Here is a 23,220-nt window from a genome sequence, read left to right on the forward strand (position 1 = left end):
CAGTCAGGTGCCCTTATGGATGTCGAGATGTTTAAATCTGGTGCTGCTAACTACCATGTTTTTGCCGCTGCCAAGTCTATCAGCCTCATGCCATTGTCAGATGTTTCATTGTGGAGACTGAATTTTCCGTCTGTTGGACCAAAGATGTTTTCCTTTCCAATTTTGGTATTAAAATCGCCTAGAATAATTTTAATGTCATGGTCAGGACAACGGTTATATGTTTCCTCTAAGCGCTCATAAAATATATCTTTGGTCTGTTCGTCCTTGTCTTCAATGGGAGCATGAGCGCAAATAAAGCTGATGTTGAAGAATTTTGCTTTTATTCAAATTGAAAGACTTGCTTTCATTCACGGGTGTGAAGCTGGAGACCAGGTGTTTTAACGTCCGACCAACTACAGATCCGCAACCAAACCCATGCTTTATGCCATGACAGCTATAATACAGTGCGTCACCTTTAGGTGTTGCTGTAACGTCTTTTCCATTCCATCGTATTTCCTCTATGGCAGTAATGTCGGCCTTGTACTTTTCAAGAACATCTGCCAATGCGTAAACTACACCTTCTCTATAAAGAGTGCGAACATTCCAGGTGCAGATTCGCAGATCATGGTCCTTAAAACGTTTGCGGGGTTTGCTTTAGAGGGATTTGTTTTTCTGCTTTTTTTCTAGGGGAGGGTTAATAACTCGACGCCCAAACCCAAGTTTTTATCTTTTTTATGGGTGAACGCGCGGCACATGTTAGCTCACTACCTTTAACAGGTGTCAAAGGCAGTTCCCAGGTCACACCACGGGGAGGTCAGTGTCCACTTGAGATGAAAGAGGGACCAAGATAAATCCTGGGCTTTGCCATGTTAAAGCCGGTCAGGGCCGTTCCTTGGTATCTTTCATCCCCTACGTCACCCAAAAAATGGAACTTACCTGTAAAAAATTTCGTTAGATCATTTTTCACAACTTCCGACGTGGATTATCGCGGCAAGAGTGTATTCAAATAAAAACTTTGTATGGCGATAAAGCACCATCCTGTGGCACTGTGGTCGAAGCTCGCTAAAAAAGAAGGTCGTGAAGCTCGTCCAAAAACGGTCGTTGTGCCAGAAAACATGCAATGTGTGAACTGTTAATTTGTGCACATGCACATTTTTGATGATAAATATTTGAGTTTTCAGTATCAGGCCAGCAATTTTTCTAGTAGCCCTCGTACACTGGATGTTGTTGATATATTTTGACACTATTTTGGTGTACCCCCTTATAATATTTCCTTTTTAGTTTTTAGAGTTCTTTCCTTTTGAAATTGAGTTTTTAGAGTTCTTTGTGGACAGGAAATTTCTAATGTTTCAGCGTATCTAACCGTAAATAGTTATTAAAAGGTTTTAGAAACATTTTCCAACCAAAAATAAAATACGAAATAAAAATTTATGTATTTTATTTTTTAAAATTACCTTGCATCCACAGTGCAAAATATTGGCCATTCACCAGCACCATCCTGCTAACATACCCACCAAGTAATTGCTGTTGTCGTTGTGTTGGCTACTTGGCAAAAACCGAGTAGGGGGATTTAGCTTTGCTTAAAAGGAAAATGGAAAGATGAAATGTTTTTAAGCCAGTTTGTCTTTTGTCACATCAGGGTTTTTCCCGTTTTCAACCAAACAGAAAACACCAAACGACAACAGCGACAACTATGAGTAAGAGACAAAAAAAAAAATAACACACTAACACATCATCTTGATATCACAACTAGCTCTTCATAACAACACACAAAGACTGTCACCAAATCTGTTTCTTTGTTGGATAGAAGAATGTTATCCTCGTCCTTACATCATGGTCTTGTTAACGGCACAAAGAAAGTTGTCATTTCTTTGCATATCGATGATGATGTTGATAACACTCGGTGTTGTTGTTGTCGTCGGAGATGATTTTGATGACAGCGATATGCTTGGAAAATCCATAAAATGGATTATTTTTTTTTTTGTTTTTTCTTCCTTTGTGGTGGTGGTACTTAAAAGATTGCCGGTAACCACAAACATAGTTTGTTGCCATAGTTGTTTGCACAATTCACGTAAGTCCGTGTAATACTTCATAATGATTGTTTCAAAAGAAAATCCAGCTTGGATGGGTGGCTTATGAAACACACACACCACGGATCAATGATCAGGAGAGAATAGAATTGTTTTAAAGGAAGACAACGAAATATTACGCTACTTAAAATTCTCGGATCAATAATATTAGATGACCTATTTATGCTGGAGGTGCGACTGACAATCTGATTTGTGACACAATGCATGACAATATGTGTGTTCAACCTATTTTATTGTGTTTCTTAATTCTCTCTCAATAAGTCTTTGAAATTCAATGGATAAATTTCACAAATAAACTTAGGGAGGAATGTGCAATTTGTGCTCACAATGGAATTTCCCAAACATAAACCGCAAGGGAATACAAGGTTTAGGTTATTGTTTAATATTGTAAGATATTGTTTAATAAATCCAATATTATTGTCCACCTTTTGTTAGAAGTTTTGTAACATTTTCCTCAATTTGAGGCATTTGAAAAACAATGGAAACCACTTGGAGTTTTCGTGGTCATGTACACATTTTCTGAAGAAATGTTCTTTTGCCAACTATTAAATACATTTCCCATTACAATTGATCATTTTTAAAAGGATGCTCACAAGGATGCTGTTGTGTGTTTGTTATTGCCTCCGCTATGGGAAATGCTGTTCCGAATTTTTTAACTCCCTAAAAATAGCACAAGTACAAATCATACTTCCGACAACAAATTACCGAAATCCCACCTACGAAATGGAATTGTTTCCAAGGATTTCGTTCTCTTTTCTATCTTGGCATACTTCGTTTCAATGTGATTTTAGCACGTGATTGAAGTACGTGACAAAAGTAATGTTAACAAATTTTCAAAATAAAACGTAGAGAACATAAAATGAACTATCACACCTCGTAACACAAAGACATAACAGGGTAATTTCTATGTAACCACACTGCTGGGTGAATGAAAAGTGTTTTGAATGTCATTCTCACCTTTAGGGGGCGAGTATATCTATAAATGTGTTACACCCAAAAGGGCCACAAGTCACGCTGAGCCCGTCAGCAACATACGGTGAACATCTTGTGTGAATGGATGAAGTAAAAGGATGGTTGACATAAGATGCATGCATATAAACAGATTTACTTACATTTATCTTGGATTGCTTGAATATCAATGATTTGTAAAATTTGCAAACATAAAAATTATGAATAGATTTGATTGAAAATCAATCAATTTTTCACTCATAGCTACTTTGCCTTCAACTCATTGTTCAAGTTCCACAATATATTCTTCACCAGTTTTAAAATTTGCAAATTGCAATATTGAAGTGCTATTTCATCTATTAAAAAATGTTATATTTTTATTTAAATTATTTTAATCGATTGTTTTAAGTGTGGAGTATTATCCCAATGACTTTACTTCACCATTACTCTCTATTACAGAGAGAATTATTTTCAAAATGAACTGAGATTGTTGCAAAATTTTGATGAGTATGAAACTTCAACAAAAACAAATCAAACAATTATTTAAATTTTTAATATGTAATTAACCTTCTTCTTCTTAGATGGATTTTATACTAAATAGAACGTCTTGGGTTTGGGCGTCGGGTTAGTAACCCTCCCCTAAAAAAACAGCCTACTATGAAAAAACGAAAGAAAAGAAAAACAAATCCCTCAAAAGTTGACGACCCCCGCAAACGTTTTAAGAACCATGATCTGCGAATCTGCACCTGGAATGTTCGCACTCTTTATAGAGAAGGTGCAGTTTACGCATTGGCAGATGTACTTGAAAAGTACAAGGCCGACATTACTGCCATAAAGGAAATACGATAGAACGGGAAAGGCGTCACAACAACACCTAAAGGTGACACACTGTATTATAGCTGCCATGACACAAAGCATGAGTTTGACTGCGGATTTGTAGTTGGTCGAAGGTTAAAACATCTGGTCTCCAGCTTCACCCCAGTGAATGAAAGACTCGCTAAAATTCGATTAAAAGCAAAATTCTCCAACATCAGCTTTATTTGCGCTCATGCTCCCACTAAAAACAGATCAAACATATATTTTACGAGCGCTTAGAAGATACTTATGACAGTTGGCCTGCCTATGACATTAAAATTATACTAGGCGATTTTAATGCCAAAATTGGAAAGGAGAATATCTTTGGCCCAACAGTCGGGAAATTCAGTCTCCACAGTGAAACATCTGACAATGGTATGAGGCTGATAGACTTTGCAGCTGCAAGAAACATGGTAGTTAGCAGTACCAGATTTAAGCATCTCGATATTCGAAGGGCACCTGGCTGTCGCCAGATCAAAGAACAAGAAATCAAATTGATCACGTTGTGCTAGATGGAAGACATGCATCAAGCGTGTTGGATGTACGATCGTTCCGAGCTGCAAACATAGACTCGGACCACTACCTTGTTGCGGCAAAGGTACGTACCAGATTAAACGTAGCAAACAAAGTGCGAACAGACACAACACGGAAGTTTGACATCGGTAAGCTGCAATCACAACAGATAGCCACAGCATATTCTACTCAACTGGCCCAACTGCTTAATCAAAGCACTCCTCGTCCCGTTAACATATCAGGACAATGGCAAAGCATTTCCCACTCCATGCAAGCAGCCGCAAAATCAGTACTTGGATACTAGAGACCTCCACCAAGGAATCCATGGTATGACCAGGATTGTCGTGCTGCTAACGAAGAGAAAAATGCGGCATATATGGCTACTTTACAATCAGTAGCAACGCGTAGCGCACGAGAGAGGTATCGGGAGAAAAGGAGAAACGTCTTTTCCGCAGGAAAAAGAGAGATGGAAAAGCGGGAGTGTGAACAAATCGAGATGTACAGGAGACAGAATGAAGTCCGAAAATTCTACCAAAGAGTGAAACATCAAACTGATGGCTTTGGAACTGGCACATCCTCCTGTAGAGACCAGCAAAGTAATCTGGTAACTGATACAGATAGTGTGCTAAGGATATGGAAAGAGCATTTTTCCAAACTGTTGGTATCCAATAGTAGCGAAGTCGACGAAGATACCACAGACCCAATCCAAGAAGATGGTATTGTATGTATACCACCCAGCCAAGATGAGGTAAAGACAGCAATAAACCGGCTGAAGAATAATAAGCCGAGCTGTTTAAAACCGGAGGCGACACGCTGATAAGGTATAAGGAAGAACGCGTACCCGACGATTGTAACCTGAGCACCCTGTGTCCCGTCCATAAGAAAGGAGATAATACTTTATGCTCCAACTATAGGGGCATAAGTCTTCTCCCTATCGCCTACAAGATAGTGTCAGGGATATTGTGCGAACGACAAAAGCCCATCGTCAACGAAATAATTGGACCATACCAATGCGGCTTTAGATCTGGCAAGTCCACCATTGGCCAGATATTTACCCTGGGGTAAATCCTGGAGAAGACCCAAGAGATGCAGATCGACACCTACCACCTTTTTGTCGATTATAAAGCAGCCTTCGACAGCCCGCAATGTCTGAATTTGGTATCCCCGCAAAGCTCATTCGGCTTTGTAAAATGACTCTAACTGACACAAGATCTTCAGTTAAAAAAGAAAGAACCTCTCGGAAGAGTTTTGTACCAAAAGAGGTTTCAGGCAAGGAGACAGCCTTTCGTGTGATCTTTTTAACATCCTGCTAGAAAAGGTTATACGAGAGGCAAACGTCAAAAGTGGCACAATCTACACCAATAGCCACATGTTACTTGCTTCTGCTGATGATATAGACATCATGGGACGATCGCTAAAAGAAGTAACCGATATCTTTATGAATATCGAAGGAGAATCTGCTAAAGTGCATCTGGCGGTAAACGGCGAGAAGACCAAGTTGATGGTGTCGACTCGCAATGCGCCCATTGAGATCGGACCAACTGTTGAAGTTGGTTCCTATAATTTTGAGGAAGTAGAAGACTTCGTATACCTCGGCACCGTCGTAAACACAACGAACGACATCAGTTGTGAAATAAAAAGAAGAATTGTATTGGCCAACAGATGCTACTTTGGCTTAAGTAACAACTTCAAAAACAAAGCCACAACTCGTCAAACAAAAATAACGTTGATACTACCCATGCTGATGTATGGTTCCGAAGCTTGGGTACTTGCGCAAGTAGATAAGGCAGTGCTTGGCGTGTTTGAGAGAAAAATTCTTCGAAAGATCTACGGACCGATCTGCGTTGACGGTGAATATCGACGTCGTATGAACCACGAGCTGTATCTGCTACACAACGACACGCAGAATTGGCAGGCCAAAGAGTAGATGGCGCAAACAAGTGGATGAAGAGATGACAAGGCGCGGTATTCCAAAAAGCGAAGCACGAAACAGAGAAAATTGTAGATCTTTTCTTAGTTCGGTCTATGGAACAAATGTTCTGTATAGGGCCAGCTAAGTAAGTAAGTAAGAACGTCTTGTTCCATAAGCCGAACTAAGAATAGATTTCCAAACGCACCGATCTTTTCCTTTACTTCTCCAATTTTGGATGCCATGGTTTGTGATGTCTACTTCAACGTCTTTCCATCGGAGTTTTGGCCTTCCCTTGGCGCGTATACCGAGTGGCTCGTATTCAAATGTCTTCTTGGCGGGGGCATCACTACCATCCTGCTGACGTGGCCTAGCCAACGCGATCGTTGTAGTTCGATACGTTTTACGATATCGATGTCGGTCGACTGGTACAGCTTGTGGTTCATACTAAGATACTAAGAGTTTCATAAAATGCTCCTTCCAGATCCTTAGTACGCTATCTGTAGCAGTTACCAGATTCCCTTCATGATCTTTGCAGGAGAATGTGCCTGCACCATACCCTTCAGCCTGGTGTTTTAAGCTCTGGTAAAATTTTCGGACTTCATTGTGACTCCTGAACATCTCGAGTTTCTCACGCTTTTCTTGCTCTCTCGTTTTTCTTCTGAAAATACGCTTCTCTTCTTCTCCCGATATTTTTCTTTCGCGCTTCGTATTGCTACTAAATGCAGGGTTGCTCTGTATACCGAGTTCTTTTCTTCAATAGCCTTACGACGCTCCTGATCGTATCATAGATTTTTAGGAGGTGGTTCTTGGTACCCAAGCACAGATTTTGCAGCAGTTTGAAGTGAGTGGGCTATTCTTTGCCACTGCGCTTCCACATTATCGGGACAAGCAGTACCGTCTTCCAGCATGTGAGTCAGTTGAGCGGAATAGGCTTGTGCTATCTGTTGTGTTTGCAGCTTCTCGACATCCAGCTTCCGCCCTGTGTTAGATTGCACTTTTGCCGCAACATTAAGACGAGTGCGTACTTTTGCTGCAAAAGGAAACAGTCCGAATCTATGTTCGCTCCTCGAATCGATCGGACAACTAACACACTGGGCGAGTGTCTTCAATCTATCACAACATGATCAATCTGGTTTCTTGTTTTCCTACCTGGGGATATCCACGTGGCCTTGTGTATGTCGAGGTGTTGCAACCTGGTACTGCTCACTACCATGTTTTTTGCCGCTTCAAAATCGATCAGCCTCATTCCGTTGTCTGATTTTACGTAATGAAGGCTGAACTTACCGACCGTGGGACCAAGAATATTTTCCCTCCCAATTTTAGCATTAAAATCTTTTAGAACAATCATAATGTCATGGCCAGAGCAGCGATCATATGCTCTCTCTAGGCGCTCGTAGAATATATCCTTGGTCGGTTCATTTTTCTCTTCGGTCGGGGCTTGGGCGCAGATGAGACTGATCTTAAAAAACGTGGCTTTTATACGGATTGTGGTAATTCTCTCATCAACCGGAGTGAAGCTGGAGATGCGATTTTTAAGCCTTCGATTTACCATAAATCCAACACCTAGTTCATGTTTCGATTCATGGCAGCTATAATACAATGCGTAATCGTTTGTTATTTTTACGTCTGCCAGGTTCCATCGCACTTCCTGTAAGGTGATAATATCAGCTTTGTACTTACCAAGTACAACCGCCGGTGCACGAACTGCACCTACTCTGTTGAGAGTCCTGACATTCCAGGCGCAGATCCGCAGATCAAGGTCCTTAAAACGTTCGCGGGGTTCGTCAACTTTAGAGAGGTTTGTTTTTCTTCTTTTTTCTTTGTTTTTTCATAGTAGGCGGTGTTTTGACGGAGTGAATTACTAGCACAACGCCCAACTCAAGTTTTTAACGTTCTTATGGGTGAATGCGCGGCACATGTTAGCTCACTACCTTTAACGAATGTTAAAGGCAGCTCCCCAGGTGACACCACGGGGAGGTCAGTGTCCACTTGAGATAAAAGAGGGGCCAAGATAAATCCTGGGATTTGCAATGTTAAAGCCTATCAAAACCGTTACTTGGTATCATTCATCCCCTACGTCACCCTTCACCAAATTCTTTTTTTTTCACAACCTCTTATTCTTTTATTTAAAATGTGTTAATTTTTCGCTATTCATTAAAATCCAATTCCAAGTGTGTTTGTGTATTATGAAAATTTATTACATTCAATTAGATCGTCGGCATCTTTCTTGTCTCATCTCCTCCATCACCCACCCCAATTACCCAATATTCGCCCATATCCAAGATAAACATTGAGAGGCGATTATAAAGAAAATTTACTTGCTGTCTGATTAAATAACAATAAACAAACGCCTCAATTAATTCATGTTTTATGGGTAATTAAAATTTAATTACCCAGCCAAGTTTACATGCACAACAGCAAACCCTGTAAACAGGCAACAGCATTTATGTAAATTACATTATTCTAATTTGGTTTTCGGTATTTAGAATATGTATGAAATTTGTTGCAATTTTTGAAAATGTTTTTGTGTCAAAGTTATTGAAAATAGGCTGATAAAATTATCAGAAATTTGCGCAATGTCACACAAATTACTGGTTCACAGGATTGACGCTTAGAAATACTCGGATTGATAAAGGCGTCACAGCAACATCTAAAGTTGGCGCTATGTATTATATTTGCCATGGCACAAAACATGCTTCTGTTTGCGAAATTGTGGTTAGTCGGTGGTTAAATCATCTGATCTACAATTCCTATAAAATCTAAACTTATTAACATCGTTTAATATGCGCTCATGCTCCCACTCCCACTGAAGATTAGTTCCGTCCATGATATTAAAATTATTCTAGGTGATTTTAATGCCAAAATTGGAAAGCAGAATATCTTTGGCCCAACAGTCAGGAAATTGGGCTGGCTCTTTCAACTGGTCAAATTTCTTAATCTAAGCACTCCTCGTTCCTACACATATCAAAACAGTGGCAACGTTTGTCCACTCTATGCAAACATCCGCGAAAGCCGTACTTAGAAACCAGTCACATCCATCAAGGAACCCATGTTATGACCACGAGTGTCGTGTTGTTAACGAAGATCAGGATAACGCCATATAATGCTACTTTGCAAACAATAGCTACCCGAGATTGGTATGGGGAGAAAAGGAGAAACGTCTTTTTCGCTGGAAAAAGAGAGAAATGTAACAGTGGATATGTGAAAACAGTCGAGATGGATAGGAGCAGAATGAAGTCGGAAAATTCCGCCAAAGATAGTGTGCTCAGAGTATGGAAATAGCATTTTTCCAAGTTGTTGGTATCCAATACAAAAATAGATCAAGGTCGTATACGAATAGATCAAGTTCGAATAGTATAATCGAATGAAATTTTGGAAAAGTGCAGTTTAAGACCTCCTCTCGAATAGATTTGATTTATCTTGTAACAACTTGTATTCGCCGTACCCTTTATTTGATCCATGCACAACTAAAAGTGCAGGTTAGGACCTCCTCTCGAATCGTCTTTATTTTTTTGCAACATGTTGCGGAGTAACCGATTTGGTCCAAACTTTTGTTTCTTAGTTTCTGATCAAAAGTGGGCCCTATCGGTTCATACGACCAAAATGTTGAAACCCCCTAAATACGTACGTTTTTTGGGAAACAAGTATTTCAATTCACACTGGCTGAGAGTATATCTCTGTCTACAAAGCCAACTGATACTTTTTTACTTGTTTTAAAGCTTCGATAGCTATCGATAATCAAAATTAATATGGAAATATGAATGAATGATTTTCGGTATTTTGAAGGTTTTAGCTTCATTATCTCACCGAAATGGCTGAAATTTGGTATATAGTCTTCGTTGGGGATATAGAGTTTTCTCTGTTTTGTCTGTGTAGGTCCACGCCTTCATATAGCCCCCATAGAACCGTATCTCCCGATTTCCGGTATTTTGAATGTTGTAGCCTCAATATTCCACGGAATGGCTGAAATTTGGTACTTAGTCTTAGTTTGGGGTTATAAAACTTTCCCTCAGAATTTTGCCTGTTTAAGTCCACGCCTCCATATAGCCCCCATAGAACGATACCTCCCAAATTTTGGTATTTTGATGGTTAGGCACATTGTTTACCGAAATTGCTGAAATTCTGTATTTAGTCTTCTTCATAAACGAAAGGAAACTAATCGTTCCATTTTATTTCAATACAAATCGTGGTGGAGGGTATAACAAGTTCGCCACGGCGGAACTTAACGACCTTCTTTCTTGTTCACAATTACTTTATCACATCCACAAAACAAAAAATCGCGTAAGTTCAATTCATGTGAATAGATTTTACGTTAGGGGTTTTTAGTCCGATTATATGCATACCGCAAAAAAGGATTTAAGACTGTATGTTCAAATTACAGGGGCGTAAATATATTATTGAGCAGATATTACCTTGCTGCAAATATTTGATAATTAAATGTTTTGCGATTACAATGCAAAAGGTATTCGAAGGCATATTAGAATTTGGTATACTAGTAATGTTCATTCGCTTTGTAAAATGAAGTTACAGATACAATACCGACAGTTAAAATAAGAAAGAACCACTCCGTATAGTTTAGAACAGAAAGAGGATTCAGACAAGGCGACAGCACTTCTCCATGCTAGATGCAAAAGTTAAATGAAATGGTATGTGGTCCACAAACATTTCGATACAGAAATATTAGCGGAGTTTATATAAAATGTCTGTTTCCCACGACCATCCCAGCAGGGGCTTACCCTCATATCAAAGACTGCTGCCTCATTCTATTTTATAACATTGTGCAACATTTCTAAGGTAATCTTGTGCAAACAATTCGAACTGAGGATTTTTTTGCAAGTACAGACCCAAACGCCAAAAAACACTAGTTGGGTTTTGTTGTGTCAGATCCAGCTCGGATTTTATGGCCCCATCTAAACATGGTTAAATATTGAGTTTTTAAAGAAATTCGGGGCTATATCTCAGAAACCAATGCAAATCTTCTTCTGACCTCTGAAGCAAATTTGTAGATAAGAACAAGAATAAAATATTTGGAGAAATAATTAACTCGAAAAACTACATTTATTGCCTCAAATTTAAAATATATCTAAAAATTACATAATTTATATACATTTCGCACCATATCTCCAGAACAGTTAATTTGTTCTTAATGTTTTCTTTTGAAAAAATGCCACTCAGAACATGCCATTGTTGTAGAATGCCTCCATCACGTCGTTTTCAGCATATTTTTCAACGACGATTTAATAAATATGTCAATAATGTGGTGAAAACAGAAATGTGAGAATAAACTGTTGGAGTGAACAGTGTTTGAAATTGGTGTTGAAAATGATATGATACAAAATACCGCTGAAAGAACATGAAATAAGCATTTTAGAGTTTCAAAATGTTCTGAAGAACTGCTGAGAACATTATCTGGATGATTTTTGCAAAAGGTTACATGGTTCAACTCCCAATAGTTAAGCTAATACCGACCAGAATTCCAGAAACTATGTAATATTTTCTATATTTTACCGATTTTGATGCCATAGATGAAGTTTTTCTTAAGTGGTCTGTTCAACAGATAAGTTCTACTTGTTTAGGGCTACAATATTGCTAAAGACAGCAAGGCCAAATTCCTATTCCTTTCTAAGATAAAGGCTTGATAAATGCAAAAAGTGTAGTTTAGCCCGGTTTAGATAAGGCCATAATATCCGAACTGGATCTGACAGGACAAAACCCAACTAGGGTTTTTTTAGTCTAAATGTGTACTTAAAAAAAATCCATACAAGAAGTTGTTTGCATTTTCAGTGTTGCATAGTGTAATTCAATGATGCAGGAATGATGCGTCTCTCGCAACACAAACTAAAATTCGAGTATTCAATACGAGTGTCAAAAATGTACTGCTCTATCTACGGATGTGAAACATTGAAAGTAACAGGCTATACAAAAACCTTGACCTATGTCCAACATTTTTAGTTTGGAAGTTACAACCAATTCGGGCTAAAAATGAAGATTAAATCCTCAAAATACCTGAACTCGGGTGGTACCACTATATGGGGGCCATACGTAAAAATGGACCCATATTGGCTTTGGTTTCATATTCATGTATTGTCATCCAAATCTGAAAAGTGTGCAAAGTTTTAGTTCGATTGGTCAACTGCAACTGCTTTAAAAATGAGTTACCAAATTTGAACTTAACGGACACCAAAGCAAGTTAAATAAAACGCTATAAAAATATGGGGTAGGCCTTTCAAAAAGTATTCCTGTTTTGTAGCCACTGCACTATAGGTCAAACGGGACATTTTATTGGCCAAAAGTCTTAAAGTTAAAACAAGTATTTAGTTTAAGTCAAAATAGCGTTTTTAGATTCAGGGAGAAAATGGAACAAAGTGGGCCAAAAAATTAACCTTTTATGGACCAAATACACAACTTTGGGGACAAAAACTGAAAAATCTGTTATTTGTTTACAGAATTGAAGGCATCGACTTCAGATAACCACAGAAGCTTTCTTGTTGTGTTTCGTTTCAGTTTAATGTGAATATGCCTTAAAATTATTACCTTGAAGATCCCACAATATTATGTGACATATTTTAACTATAACTGTATATATTTATAAAAAATTTTTACATAATTTGACTTAAGAACACAGCAGAATGCTGTAGACTTTAATTTGGCTAAAATTATTTGGTAAGAGGTTTAACCCTGACTTCAAAAAATCAATATTATGGAAAATATGGTAACCTAAAAAAGCTGTATAATTCTTGTCGAGCAAATTTACGCAAAATCACATAAAACTTTCTGCATTCGGCACAAATTAATGAACCAATTTCAATTTTTACTTCCATTGCCGAACGTTGCCGAGACTTTAAAAGCGTACATAACCTCAAAATTTTCAACTTTCTTCGAAAATTCAAATTCAACACCCATTTAATAACTATTTATACAGATAAATGATGATAGGTGGGCATTTTTGATAAATAGATATCGTATACTTTTTAATCAAATCGTTACTCATGTTAATATTGTGATTTTGTTTCACCCTGAACGTATACAAGTAAACATATTTCGTTAACAAGTTTTTAAAGATATTTGGATAATACACATTTGGAAGCTTGCCATGTAACGGTATAATTTCTTATACAAACACAAAATTTATTTTTATTATATTTGAAGTGTTTTTTACAAGAAAGTAACACAAAATAAGTGAAAATACAAAGTGCGAAATCTGACTTTTGGTCAGTAAAATGGGATGTTTGACCTACAGTGCACTGCCAATAGTTTGCTACAGAACCTTTAAGACAGTGCCGCTTTTTCCAGTTTGTACTAGGAGCAGAATTTGCATTTATCTTCTGCACAAATGGAGTTGAATGACGCTCTCTGCTTCTCTTTTCTATTATATAAATTTGTCCGAGTAGAATCTTTTCTATTATATAAATTTGTCCGAGTAGAATCTAGGAGAAATTATGATTTTTTTCATTTTTGCTAGAGTGTTTGCAATTTTTGTCGCTTTTCCGTTCCCATTCTTTTGAAGAAATGTTTATGGGAAAGCAATTTTTTACAGCTCGGTCTTTGGCTACTTCTTCAATTACAATAGTATTGGAACGGAGCTGGAGTTATTTATTTCTAGATTTGAAATTTTTTGCATGGCTTTTCCTATAAAAATCGTATTCGTATCGACATTGGATGGACATTAGGGATATAACTTTTTGCACTTTTTTGCAAATATCAAAAATACCACCACATAGCCGTGTAGAGCATGGAAAACTATTATGAAATACGGCGTCAATTTTTCTCTATCGCGAAAAAAGTTTCCGCACCAAATGCATTGAAGTTCAGTAATGCAATTTTTAATTTTAGCTGTTATGACAACATATTTGCTTTTAATTAAAATTTTTATTTTTTTGTAATCTAATTTAAAATCATTACCAAAGCGTTCTGGACCAATTTGTTCTCAAATCGCGCGGTTTCGGAGCATTTTAGGAATTTTTGACACTATTGCAATTTTTGTTTTTTCTTTATAAACTCGCGAATTTTAAGTTTATATTTATTGTACCTATTGGACAATAGAATATGGTGTCATTTGCAACAAATTCGCGAGAGTTACAGACAGTTTTTAATGACTTTGCCTCTGAGAAATGTATTTTTGTCTATAAATATTTATTCAAACGAAGCAAATTTAAAATTATAAGTAGAAAAAATACCAAAAGGGTTTTAGTAATTACAGTCGGCGCGGAAACTTTTTTCGCCGAATCGATCTTAGAAACGCGTTTTCATTATTAGGACAAAATTCCCCACGTGGTACTGGTGTTGTATTTTTGTAAAAAACATATACGATTCTCACAGGCAAAGTCAACAAAAACAGCCTGTAACTTTCGCGACTTCGTTGCAAATGACCCCATATTCTTTTGTCCGGTAGGTACAAAAAATATAAACATAAAATTCAGGAGTTTATAAAGAAAAAGCAAAAATTGCAATAGTGTCAAAAATTCCTAAAATGCTCCGAAATGGCGCGATTTGAGAACAAATTGGTCCAGAACGCTTTGATAATGATTTTAAATTAGATTACAAAAAAATAAAAATTTTAATTAAAAGCAAATATGTTGTCATAACAGCTAAAATTAAAAATTGCATTACTGAACTTCAATGCATTTGGTGCGGAAACTTTTTTCGCGATAGAGAAAAATTGACGCCGTATTTCATAATAGTTTTCCATGCTCTACACGGCTATGTGGTGGTATTTTTTTGGTTATAGCCCTAATGGACATGCCCTTCTTTTACCTTTTCCATTTTTGTTAACATTTAGTGACACTAAAGGCTATTTCAATATCTGATGAATGAGTCCTTTCGAAATATTCCAGTAGCAAAACGAAACATTGACCATAAAATTATAAGAGTGAATGTTTAGTTTTTCTCTTTTATTTTATTTAAATGTTCTTCTCATTAACACTAACATTTGTTTATTAACTTCCATTTCAATTTCAAGAAGATTTCATTGAGAACTCAAGTTGATTAAATCACTAATGATTTTCTCATTAAGCAAAACAAACGACGAGTATTTTTAACATTGAATTGACAAATTTACCATCATTACAAGAACAACTCAACTAATGCAAAGAGTAATTGGTATAATTATCAATCCAAGCATTTGAAACACTTGCAAAAAGGCAAACTCAATGAAATCCATTGATAATGACTTTTTAGACTAGTTAGTGATGATGATGATAACGGTGATAAGAACAAATTACTTAACTTGTAGTCAATTTGTTGTCAAAGCAACATTGGAAGGGATAAAGATTTATCCTTTTCCCACCCAGTTTGTTTACAAATTACCCAAAAAATAAGAACTCATTTTGGTGATTATGTTTTAAAGAAATTATTTCTTTTAAGAATTGGTTTTATTTTATTTATAATTTTCTAAGGCTTAAAAACTAATTACAATTTTATACACAAATGGTTGTTTTTTAATTTAATTATATTAAATATTGTGGCATGTGGTTAGGGGGAGAGGGAATGGTCAATTATCTTTGAGGGAAAGTCTTGTATTTTTCGGGAAATTCATTCTATGAATAGGGTTTCTTTGAAAAGTACAAGATTTCCTAATTTGTTCGTGGAGGGATTAGAAGATATTTGTTTAACGTTGAAACCTGGCAACTTTTTGTTAGGAAATAAATATTGAAATATTTTACAAAAGTTTGTGAGTTTCAGTAGTCAATTAATTTAACGCCACTTGAGAATGAATGACATTTCGTTTTTCGATTTTTTTAGCACACCTGTTGCTTTGCCTTTAGCCTTGGGCTTGGCATTTTTCTGATTTCTTTTTCATCTTGCATAAACTTCCGTAACCGAGCGGAGGTTCAATGAAGATGGGAACTGTTTTCCTCTGTTTTTTTAACTTTTTGATTTACAGCTCCGTTGAAATGGTGTGTGTTAGATTAGAAGGTCTGGGTATTTGTTTTTGATAAAATACCTCATCTTCTTCCTGGGCACTTTCCTGGCTAAAAGTTCTGTGAATGTCGGCCTTAAATCTCTTGGCAGCACTTTCCATATCTTCCAAATCGGTGTATCCGGGGAAATCCAAAGGACTGAAATGACCAGCAATGGCTTCTGGAATGTTGGTGACATTGTGTAACATATAGGCTGGTGTTGATTGCAAATAATTCGACCACTTTTGATAGGATTGCGATGGTGGTGAGGCCTGGGCCACAGCATCATAGGTGACATCACGTCTCTGGAAGATGGGCGATGAAGTCTTGGGCATTAATCCTTGTGAGTGGGACATCATGTACATTTCCATTTCCAAGTCACTGGGTGTGGGTGTCAAGGCCACAGCTTGTTCTTCGGTGGACAGAACGCTAGTATCCTGGGTACGTCTTAGGCAGTTTTTCGAAGGTGATGATGATGGGGAACTTGATTCTGAATAATAGCCACATGAGTTATTTTGCATACGGCCAACTTCACCAAAATCATCACAAATCGATAACATTTCCAAAGCCTTGCTGGGTATATCCTTGTGGGTGAGTGTGAAATTCTTGGTTTTGGCCTTGGGGCCATTTGGTGAAGCCGTGGTACTGCTGCTGCGACTCAAAATACTGCGACGTGATGGTGAAGTGCAGGCACTTGAGACTCCTGAACTGGAGCCAGTGCTGATGCGACTGGAGTAACTACGTTTAGATCCTTGTCTTTGTTGGGCAGTGGCGGCGTAATATCCATTTAGAGTTTCATTGGCATTGGTAGATGAACAGCAACCCATTTTGAATAGTTTTTGTTTTACTCAAAAATTACGTTGTACGGAAAGAAAAATTAAAACTGAAATTGCTTGTGTTGTCTTGAGAACGATCAATTGCTAACTGAGCATACTTCTGCCAGGTCGCCAGGCCTTATATAGCTCAACGAGTTCAGGTGAAAATTTTCGCGTAATTCTAAGAAAAAACGTAGAAATATTGGCTGGCATTGCTGTTACCTGCTAACGCAGGTTGTATGCTAACTACCTGCCATGCACTCACTCACCCACACACACACCGATCCCCGTTTGCCTAGAATAACCATACCTGGCCATAAAATCCTTGTAGTAATCCCCTTGTTTTTCATAAAACTTTTTTTCATGAATATTTTTACGGGGAATTTTAGTCGTGGACTAGCAGCTAGCATTGATTTTAGTTTAGTTTGGCCGGTTTATAGCTGCAATTTGCCAAAAACAAGGTATCATAAAATCTCGCGTCTTATATGGCTGGCTTTTCTTTGTTGCTACTTTTGTCAGGGACACCATGAAAAAAGACACAAAGAAGCAAAAGGATCAGCGAGCTACATAAACTTGAAGGATTTCTAAACAATACCCGCTGTGACAATTTATGGCTTTAGTTGTTGTTACTATTTTCCTTGAGGATTTATGATAGCCAGCAACAGTTGTTTTACTTGGCAGAAAAACAAATTTGGCAATATCCCTATTCCCTTAAAAGGGACAAAAAGAGAAAGCCTTATCTTATTCTTATACAGCAAATTCTTTTTAATTATATTTCATTTCCTGTTTTGTTCGTTCTTTCTTTCTATTACAACCTGGATTTATCCACCCACTCACACACACCCGCACACGAAACGAATTATTATTCATTGCTCATCACTGATGGCCACTGATCACAGCTCTCAAAGAAATTATGCAAAGTGCATTCATGCTTTTTCTTTTGGCCAAGCGAATTCTAGAATGTTTTCCTGCTTTCCTTGTCCCTCCACCTATAAATAATATCTAGCTTACTTTGTCCGTCTGCCGGTCTGTCGTCTGTCCCACTTGTGGCCAATTCCAATTCTTCTAGTTGCTGGTTGCTCAATAAATTTGTTTTATTTGCTTTTAATTGCTATGTAAACATTATTACTTTAGTATTGGAAACGAAAATCCAGATTTTGGAGATTTGTTGTTTTGGTTTGTGTGAAAATCTACTTGTGCCGTGTTGTTGCTCCCACTGTGACTCATTGTTGGTCATTTATTGCTACCGTATTTTGTTGATTGTTGTTGATTTTCTTACCACACTTCGATTGTTATTGGATTTAATTGAGCTCTTCTTTTTCGCAATTTCCAATTATCTGATTTATTTTGTTATTGGTTTTGCTGTTGGTCATTAGAAATTCCCACTTTATTTTGGTAATTCTTGCAAAACATAGTTCGGTGGCAAGTTTTTCCGTTCTGTGGAGGTTTCAGAATTTATTTTTAAGAATAAAAAATAAACAAACATTTTCTCTTACAAAACAAAGTAAGAAATTGGGAACTATTATCAGAGTCTATATAAAATACTCAAAGTGTGCTCGGAAATATTGAACGCGCTTGGAAAACTACGCAAAGTTTTGAAAGCTTGTTCGGATGAAAGAAGGACAAATTATAAATTTTTATTTTGTAAATTGTCGGGTTCTTGCTTTAAAATTGTCGAACATGCTGGTGGGTGCAAATGGGAGCTTCATTAGTATTATAGCGTTTACCTATTTTCAAAAGTTATTACAAATTAAAGATTATTTTAAAATATGGAAAACTTCTGCTATCCTAACTCCAAATTAAAAATTAGACTTAACCTTGGCTACCCCTCAGATGTTTATCCTGTAGGACTATTCTGTTACTTTTGTCGATTGAAAAGTTTTTAATTTTTTAGTTTTTTTTTTTAACAACTACAAAGCAAACAAATGAAGTTGTTGTAAAATAAACAATGAATAAAGTTGTTAGAAAATTACAGAATAGGCCCCAGCCGCCCTATTCAGTAACTTTTTAACAAATTCAATCATTGTTTATTTTACAACAATTGCCATTGTTTGTTTTGTTGTTGTTACAAAAACAAAATAAATTTTAACAACTTTTTAATAGATAAAAGTTACAGAATAGGCCTACTGATATCCATAATTGATCCTGATTTTTTAAAGAGAAGACATCGATTCGAGAGATGTAAGAGATTGGCGAACCTAAACTGAACATGGAAAAGCTGTAATCACACACACCATACTGCTCAATGGCTTAATAAAAGCTTTCCTCGCCCCGATAACATGTCGGCCTTATGGAAAATAACCATTGTTCCATGAAGTGGGGACAGAAGAGAATAATTTGGCATTTGACATTGCCGTACCTAGACTGAACATCGAAAAGTTGTAATCACACACACCATATTGCCCAATGGCTTAATAAAAGCTTTCCCCGTCCCGTTAACATATCAGCCTTATGGAAAATATCCATTGCTCCATTAGGTGGGCACAGAAGAGAATAATTTGGCATGTATGTAATGGTGGAAGAACCAACCAACGGCTTTGATCAAAGAAGATACTACTTCCCATGAACATTCCAGAAGGCACAATCTCGGATATCTTTCATATCAAAGAAAACATTATTTTATTGCAGGGTCCAAACTGGAGATAGGAAAGCTTCAATCACATGAAATTATTTAATAGCTCGATTAAAGCACTCCTAGTTCCAAAAATAAAAGAGAAAAATGCCGTGCATATACTCGTAGTGGAAAGGAACGTAGGTGGTAGGGAATGCCAAGCAACGGTCTTGATCGGCTTTAACTTGGCAAAGTCCAGGGGCCAAAACCCCTACTCTCATCTCAAGTGGACCCTAACCATCCCGTGGTGTCTCCTGGGGAATCACATGTAACATCCGTTGAAGGTTGCGAGCTGAAATGTTCCATGCGTTCACCTCTAAGGATTATAAACACGTTTGTTGGGCCTCAGCTTAGTAGCTCATCCCTATGAAAACATCATGATATGAAAAACAAACCCCTCTAAAGCTGAATTCCCCTCAAACCCGCAACTAATCAATTTCATATCCACTTTAAAATATTTTGTTGTTATTCACACAATTGAATTACAACAAAATATGGACTCAAGCTGAAATAAACACAAAGATGTAAAATTCTGCAGTCCAACAATAAAAAACGCCAACAACAATAATAGGCATCAGCACGGCCTTGTTGACCAATGCGTAATGCAAAAACAACTTTCTTGTTGTTTTTACCCCCGCTTATTGAAGCAACATTCCTATGTTCGTATTCTTTGCGAAGCAAAGACGACATAAAAACAGTGGTGGATATGAAATTCTTTAGTTCGACTCAAATTGTAGGGTAAACAGCTTTAGGGCCATACAGCAAATTTCTCATTTTATTTAATTTGCTAGATGGCTTTATTGACCTGTTTATCGATACAGAGTCGGCGAAAAAGGGAACTGATGAAGTTGTTTGGTGACAACTGAAACTATAGTATTCCCTACCCTTCGCCCGCAACTAATCAATTTCATATCCACTTTAAAATATTTTGTTGTTATTCAAACAATTGAATTACAACAAAATATGGAGTCAAGCTGAAATAAACACAAAGATGTAAAATTCTGCAGTCCAACAATAAAAAAAACGCCAACAACGAAAAAAAATTATTTAAAAATGATAAAAATGGTTATATTTTAAGCGAATTTATGAAACAAAGGACTATCTTTAATGCCTTAACTTAAGTTGAATCATTTAGCAAATTGCCTTAGCTTAATTTTTCTAGTTATGAAAATTCCTCTAAATTGCAAGGGTTGCCATATATTTTGGATATAATATCGGTCAAAATGAAAATATTTAATATACATGTATGTATTTCCTTAAAGTTCAGGTTACTTTCCAAAAATTCGCACAAATGGCCACTAGTACCAAATTGAAGCCTAGCGCCTGTAGATTTCAAAAATGTATAGACTTTCTGCGGAATTTCGCGGATTGGCAGTTATGACCAAAAGTTTAACACCCTTTTTAGTTGCTGAATTTATATTTTTGGAATATTTTTTTAGTAATTTTTATATCCTTTCTTTAATTTGGTTTCAATATAATGTTTTTTGTACTGTTGCGGCAAAAGTGCGATCTGTCACAGGACGGAAGCTGGATGTCGAGAAGTTGCAAACAAACAGATAACATAAGTCTAATCCGCTAATATGATGGAAGACAACAATCCTTACCTGAAAATGTGGAAACTTAGTGACAGGGAAAACTCCCTCCCACTCTTTTCAAACATCAGCAAATCTATACTTGGGAAGCAAGAACTACCACCTAAAAATCCATAGTACGATCAGCAGTGTCGTAAGGTTACTGCGTAAGGAGAAAACTGCGGCATTACGGGCAGCCCTGCATTCAGTAGCAACACAAAGCTCCAAGGCAAATAATGTAATACACCAGTCTGAAGGGTATGGTGCAGTAACATTCTCCTGGGAATCTGGTAACTGATACAGATAGCGTACTTTGGATCTGGAAGGAGCATTTCAGGAAGCTCTTAGTGTCGAATATGGGCTTCGATGAAGTTACCCCAGAACCAATGGCAAACGACGACGTTGAATGTCGATCACATAGTCAAAACGAGGCCATGACAGCAATTAACAATGAAGCAGAAGGAACTGATGGACTGCCTACCGAACTGTTCAAGACCGGTGGCGAAATTCTGATAAGGAATATGCATCAATAAATAAATTTGCAAAATTTGCCGGAAGATTGGAGCCTCAGCTTACTATGTCCCGCACACCAATTACAGAGGCATCGCATATAAAGTGCTGTCGTACGTGTTGTTTGAAAGATAGGTGGGTCATACCTATACGGTTTTTGGGCCTAGCAAACCTAAATATTCACTATACGCAAAAAGGGAAAGCCCATGAAAACAGATCGACACATACCACCTCTTCGTCGAATATATGGCCGCCTTCCACTGCCCAATAAGTCAAATGTGTTCCAAGATATGTATGAGTTTGACATTCCCGCAAAATTTATACGATTGTGCCGGATAACATGAATAGTTAAAACAAGTAAAAAAGTATCAGTCGGCTTTGCCGACAGAGATATACCCTCAGCGGAGTGAAACACTTTTATTCTCAAAAAAAACTTATGTATTTGTAGGAATTTCCAAAATTTTGCGCGTATGAACCGACAAAAATAGGGATTGGATTAAAGCCCAAAAATTTGTAGGGAAAAAAGATATTTAGGGCTTTTGTACCATACTTGAATATGAAAACCTTCGGTAAAAATTTCCAAAGGATCCTGGAACAGACTCCTAACGACACAAAAATGTTGAACATTTGCGTGGGTGGTACCCCAAATAGGGCCCGCATTTGAACATATACTAAGTTTGGACAAAATATTTAGAGATCCAAAGCATACCATTTTAGCGAATATTTTCGAAGTTTTGTGGGGGAGGTACCGGAAGGAGTGTACCGATATAACCCATCTTCGAACGTAAACTAATTTTGGACAAAATATTATTATAGCCAAATTTTGGACCTAATCGCTTGATCCGTTCGAGAGATATCGTGCGCTCCAGCCAGACAGACAAACAGACGGACGGCACGGCTAAATCAACTCCAAATTGTCTGAATCACATTTCGTCCAAACATACTTTCATTATTTCGTTGAGGCACATTTTGCCCATAGGAATGTGTATATACCCTCGTTAGCATAAATGCTGAGGGTTAATGGCCTACGCAGATCACATCGACCTAGTACGCGAGCCGTAACAGACACCTTTGGAAGAACTGAAAAATAATCTGCCAATGTGGGTCTGGCAGTCAACGGCGACAAGACGAAGTGTATGGACTCTGTTCAACTGTGGACTTGCTTTTTATACCCTTAGCATTTATGCTAACGAGGATATATACACTTTCATACGCAAAAAATGTGCCTCATAACACTCGAACGGAGGAACCGCATTTGGACCAAAATTTGGCGTTTGTATTATTTTATCCAAACTAAGTTTAAGTTCTAATATGAGCCATATCGGTCCATTCCTCCAGATTCCTCTGCACAAAAGTTCGAAAATATATATATAAGTAAATAATTTTATGTTAGGGATAGACAAGCCCTACTTCTATTTGACAATTTCCAAATTAATCACAAAATAGGATTTTCCATGGGAGAGAATCAAATTTACCAGGATAAACCACTATTTTGGAAAATTTGTTCACTGGAAAAT

General features: G+C 37.3%; 2 protein-coding genes across 3 annotated transcripts in view; one reads left to right on the top strand and one right to left on the bottom strand.

Annotated features, from left to right (window-relative positions):
- LOC141398746 (uncharacterized) overlaps positions 1 to 23,220 on the top strand; it is a 640,964-nt gene that overhangs the window by 399,900 nt on the left and 217,844 nt on the right. The window lies entirely within an intron of this gene.
- Positions 16,175 to 17,023, bottom strand: LOC141398407 (uncharacterized). Its single transcript, XM_073975692.1, has one exon. The coding sequence runs from the start codon at positions 17,021 to 17,023 to the stop codon at positions 16,175 to 16,177; it is 849 nt and encodes a 282-aa protein (XP_073831793.1).

The sequence above is a fragment of the Musca autumnalis genome, unplaced genomic scaffold, assembly GCF_047663935.1.
Source record: "Musca autumnalis isolate F117 unplaced genomic scaffold, ASM4766393v1 scaffold_3, whole genome shotgun sequence".
Lineage (NCBI taxonomy): Eukaryota > Metazoa > Arthropoda > Insecta > Diptera > Muscidae > Musca > Musca autumnalis.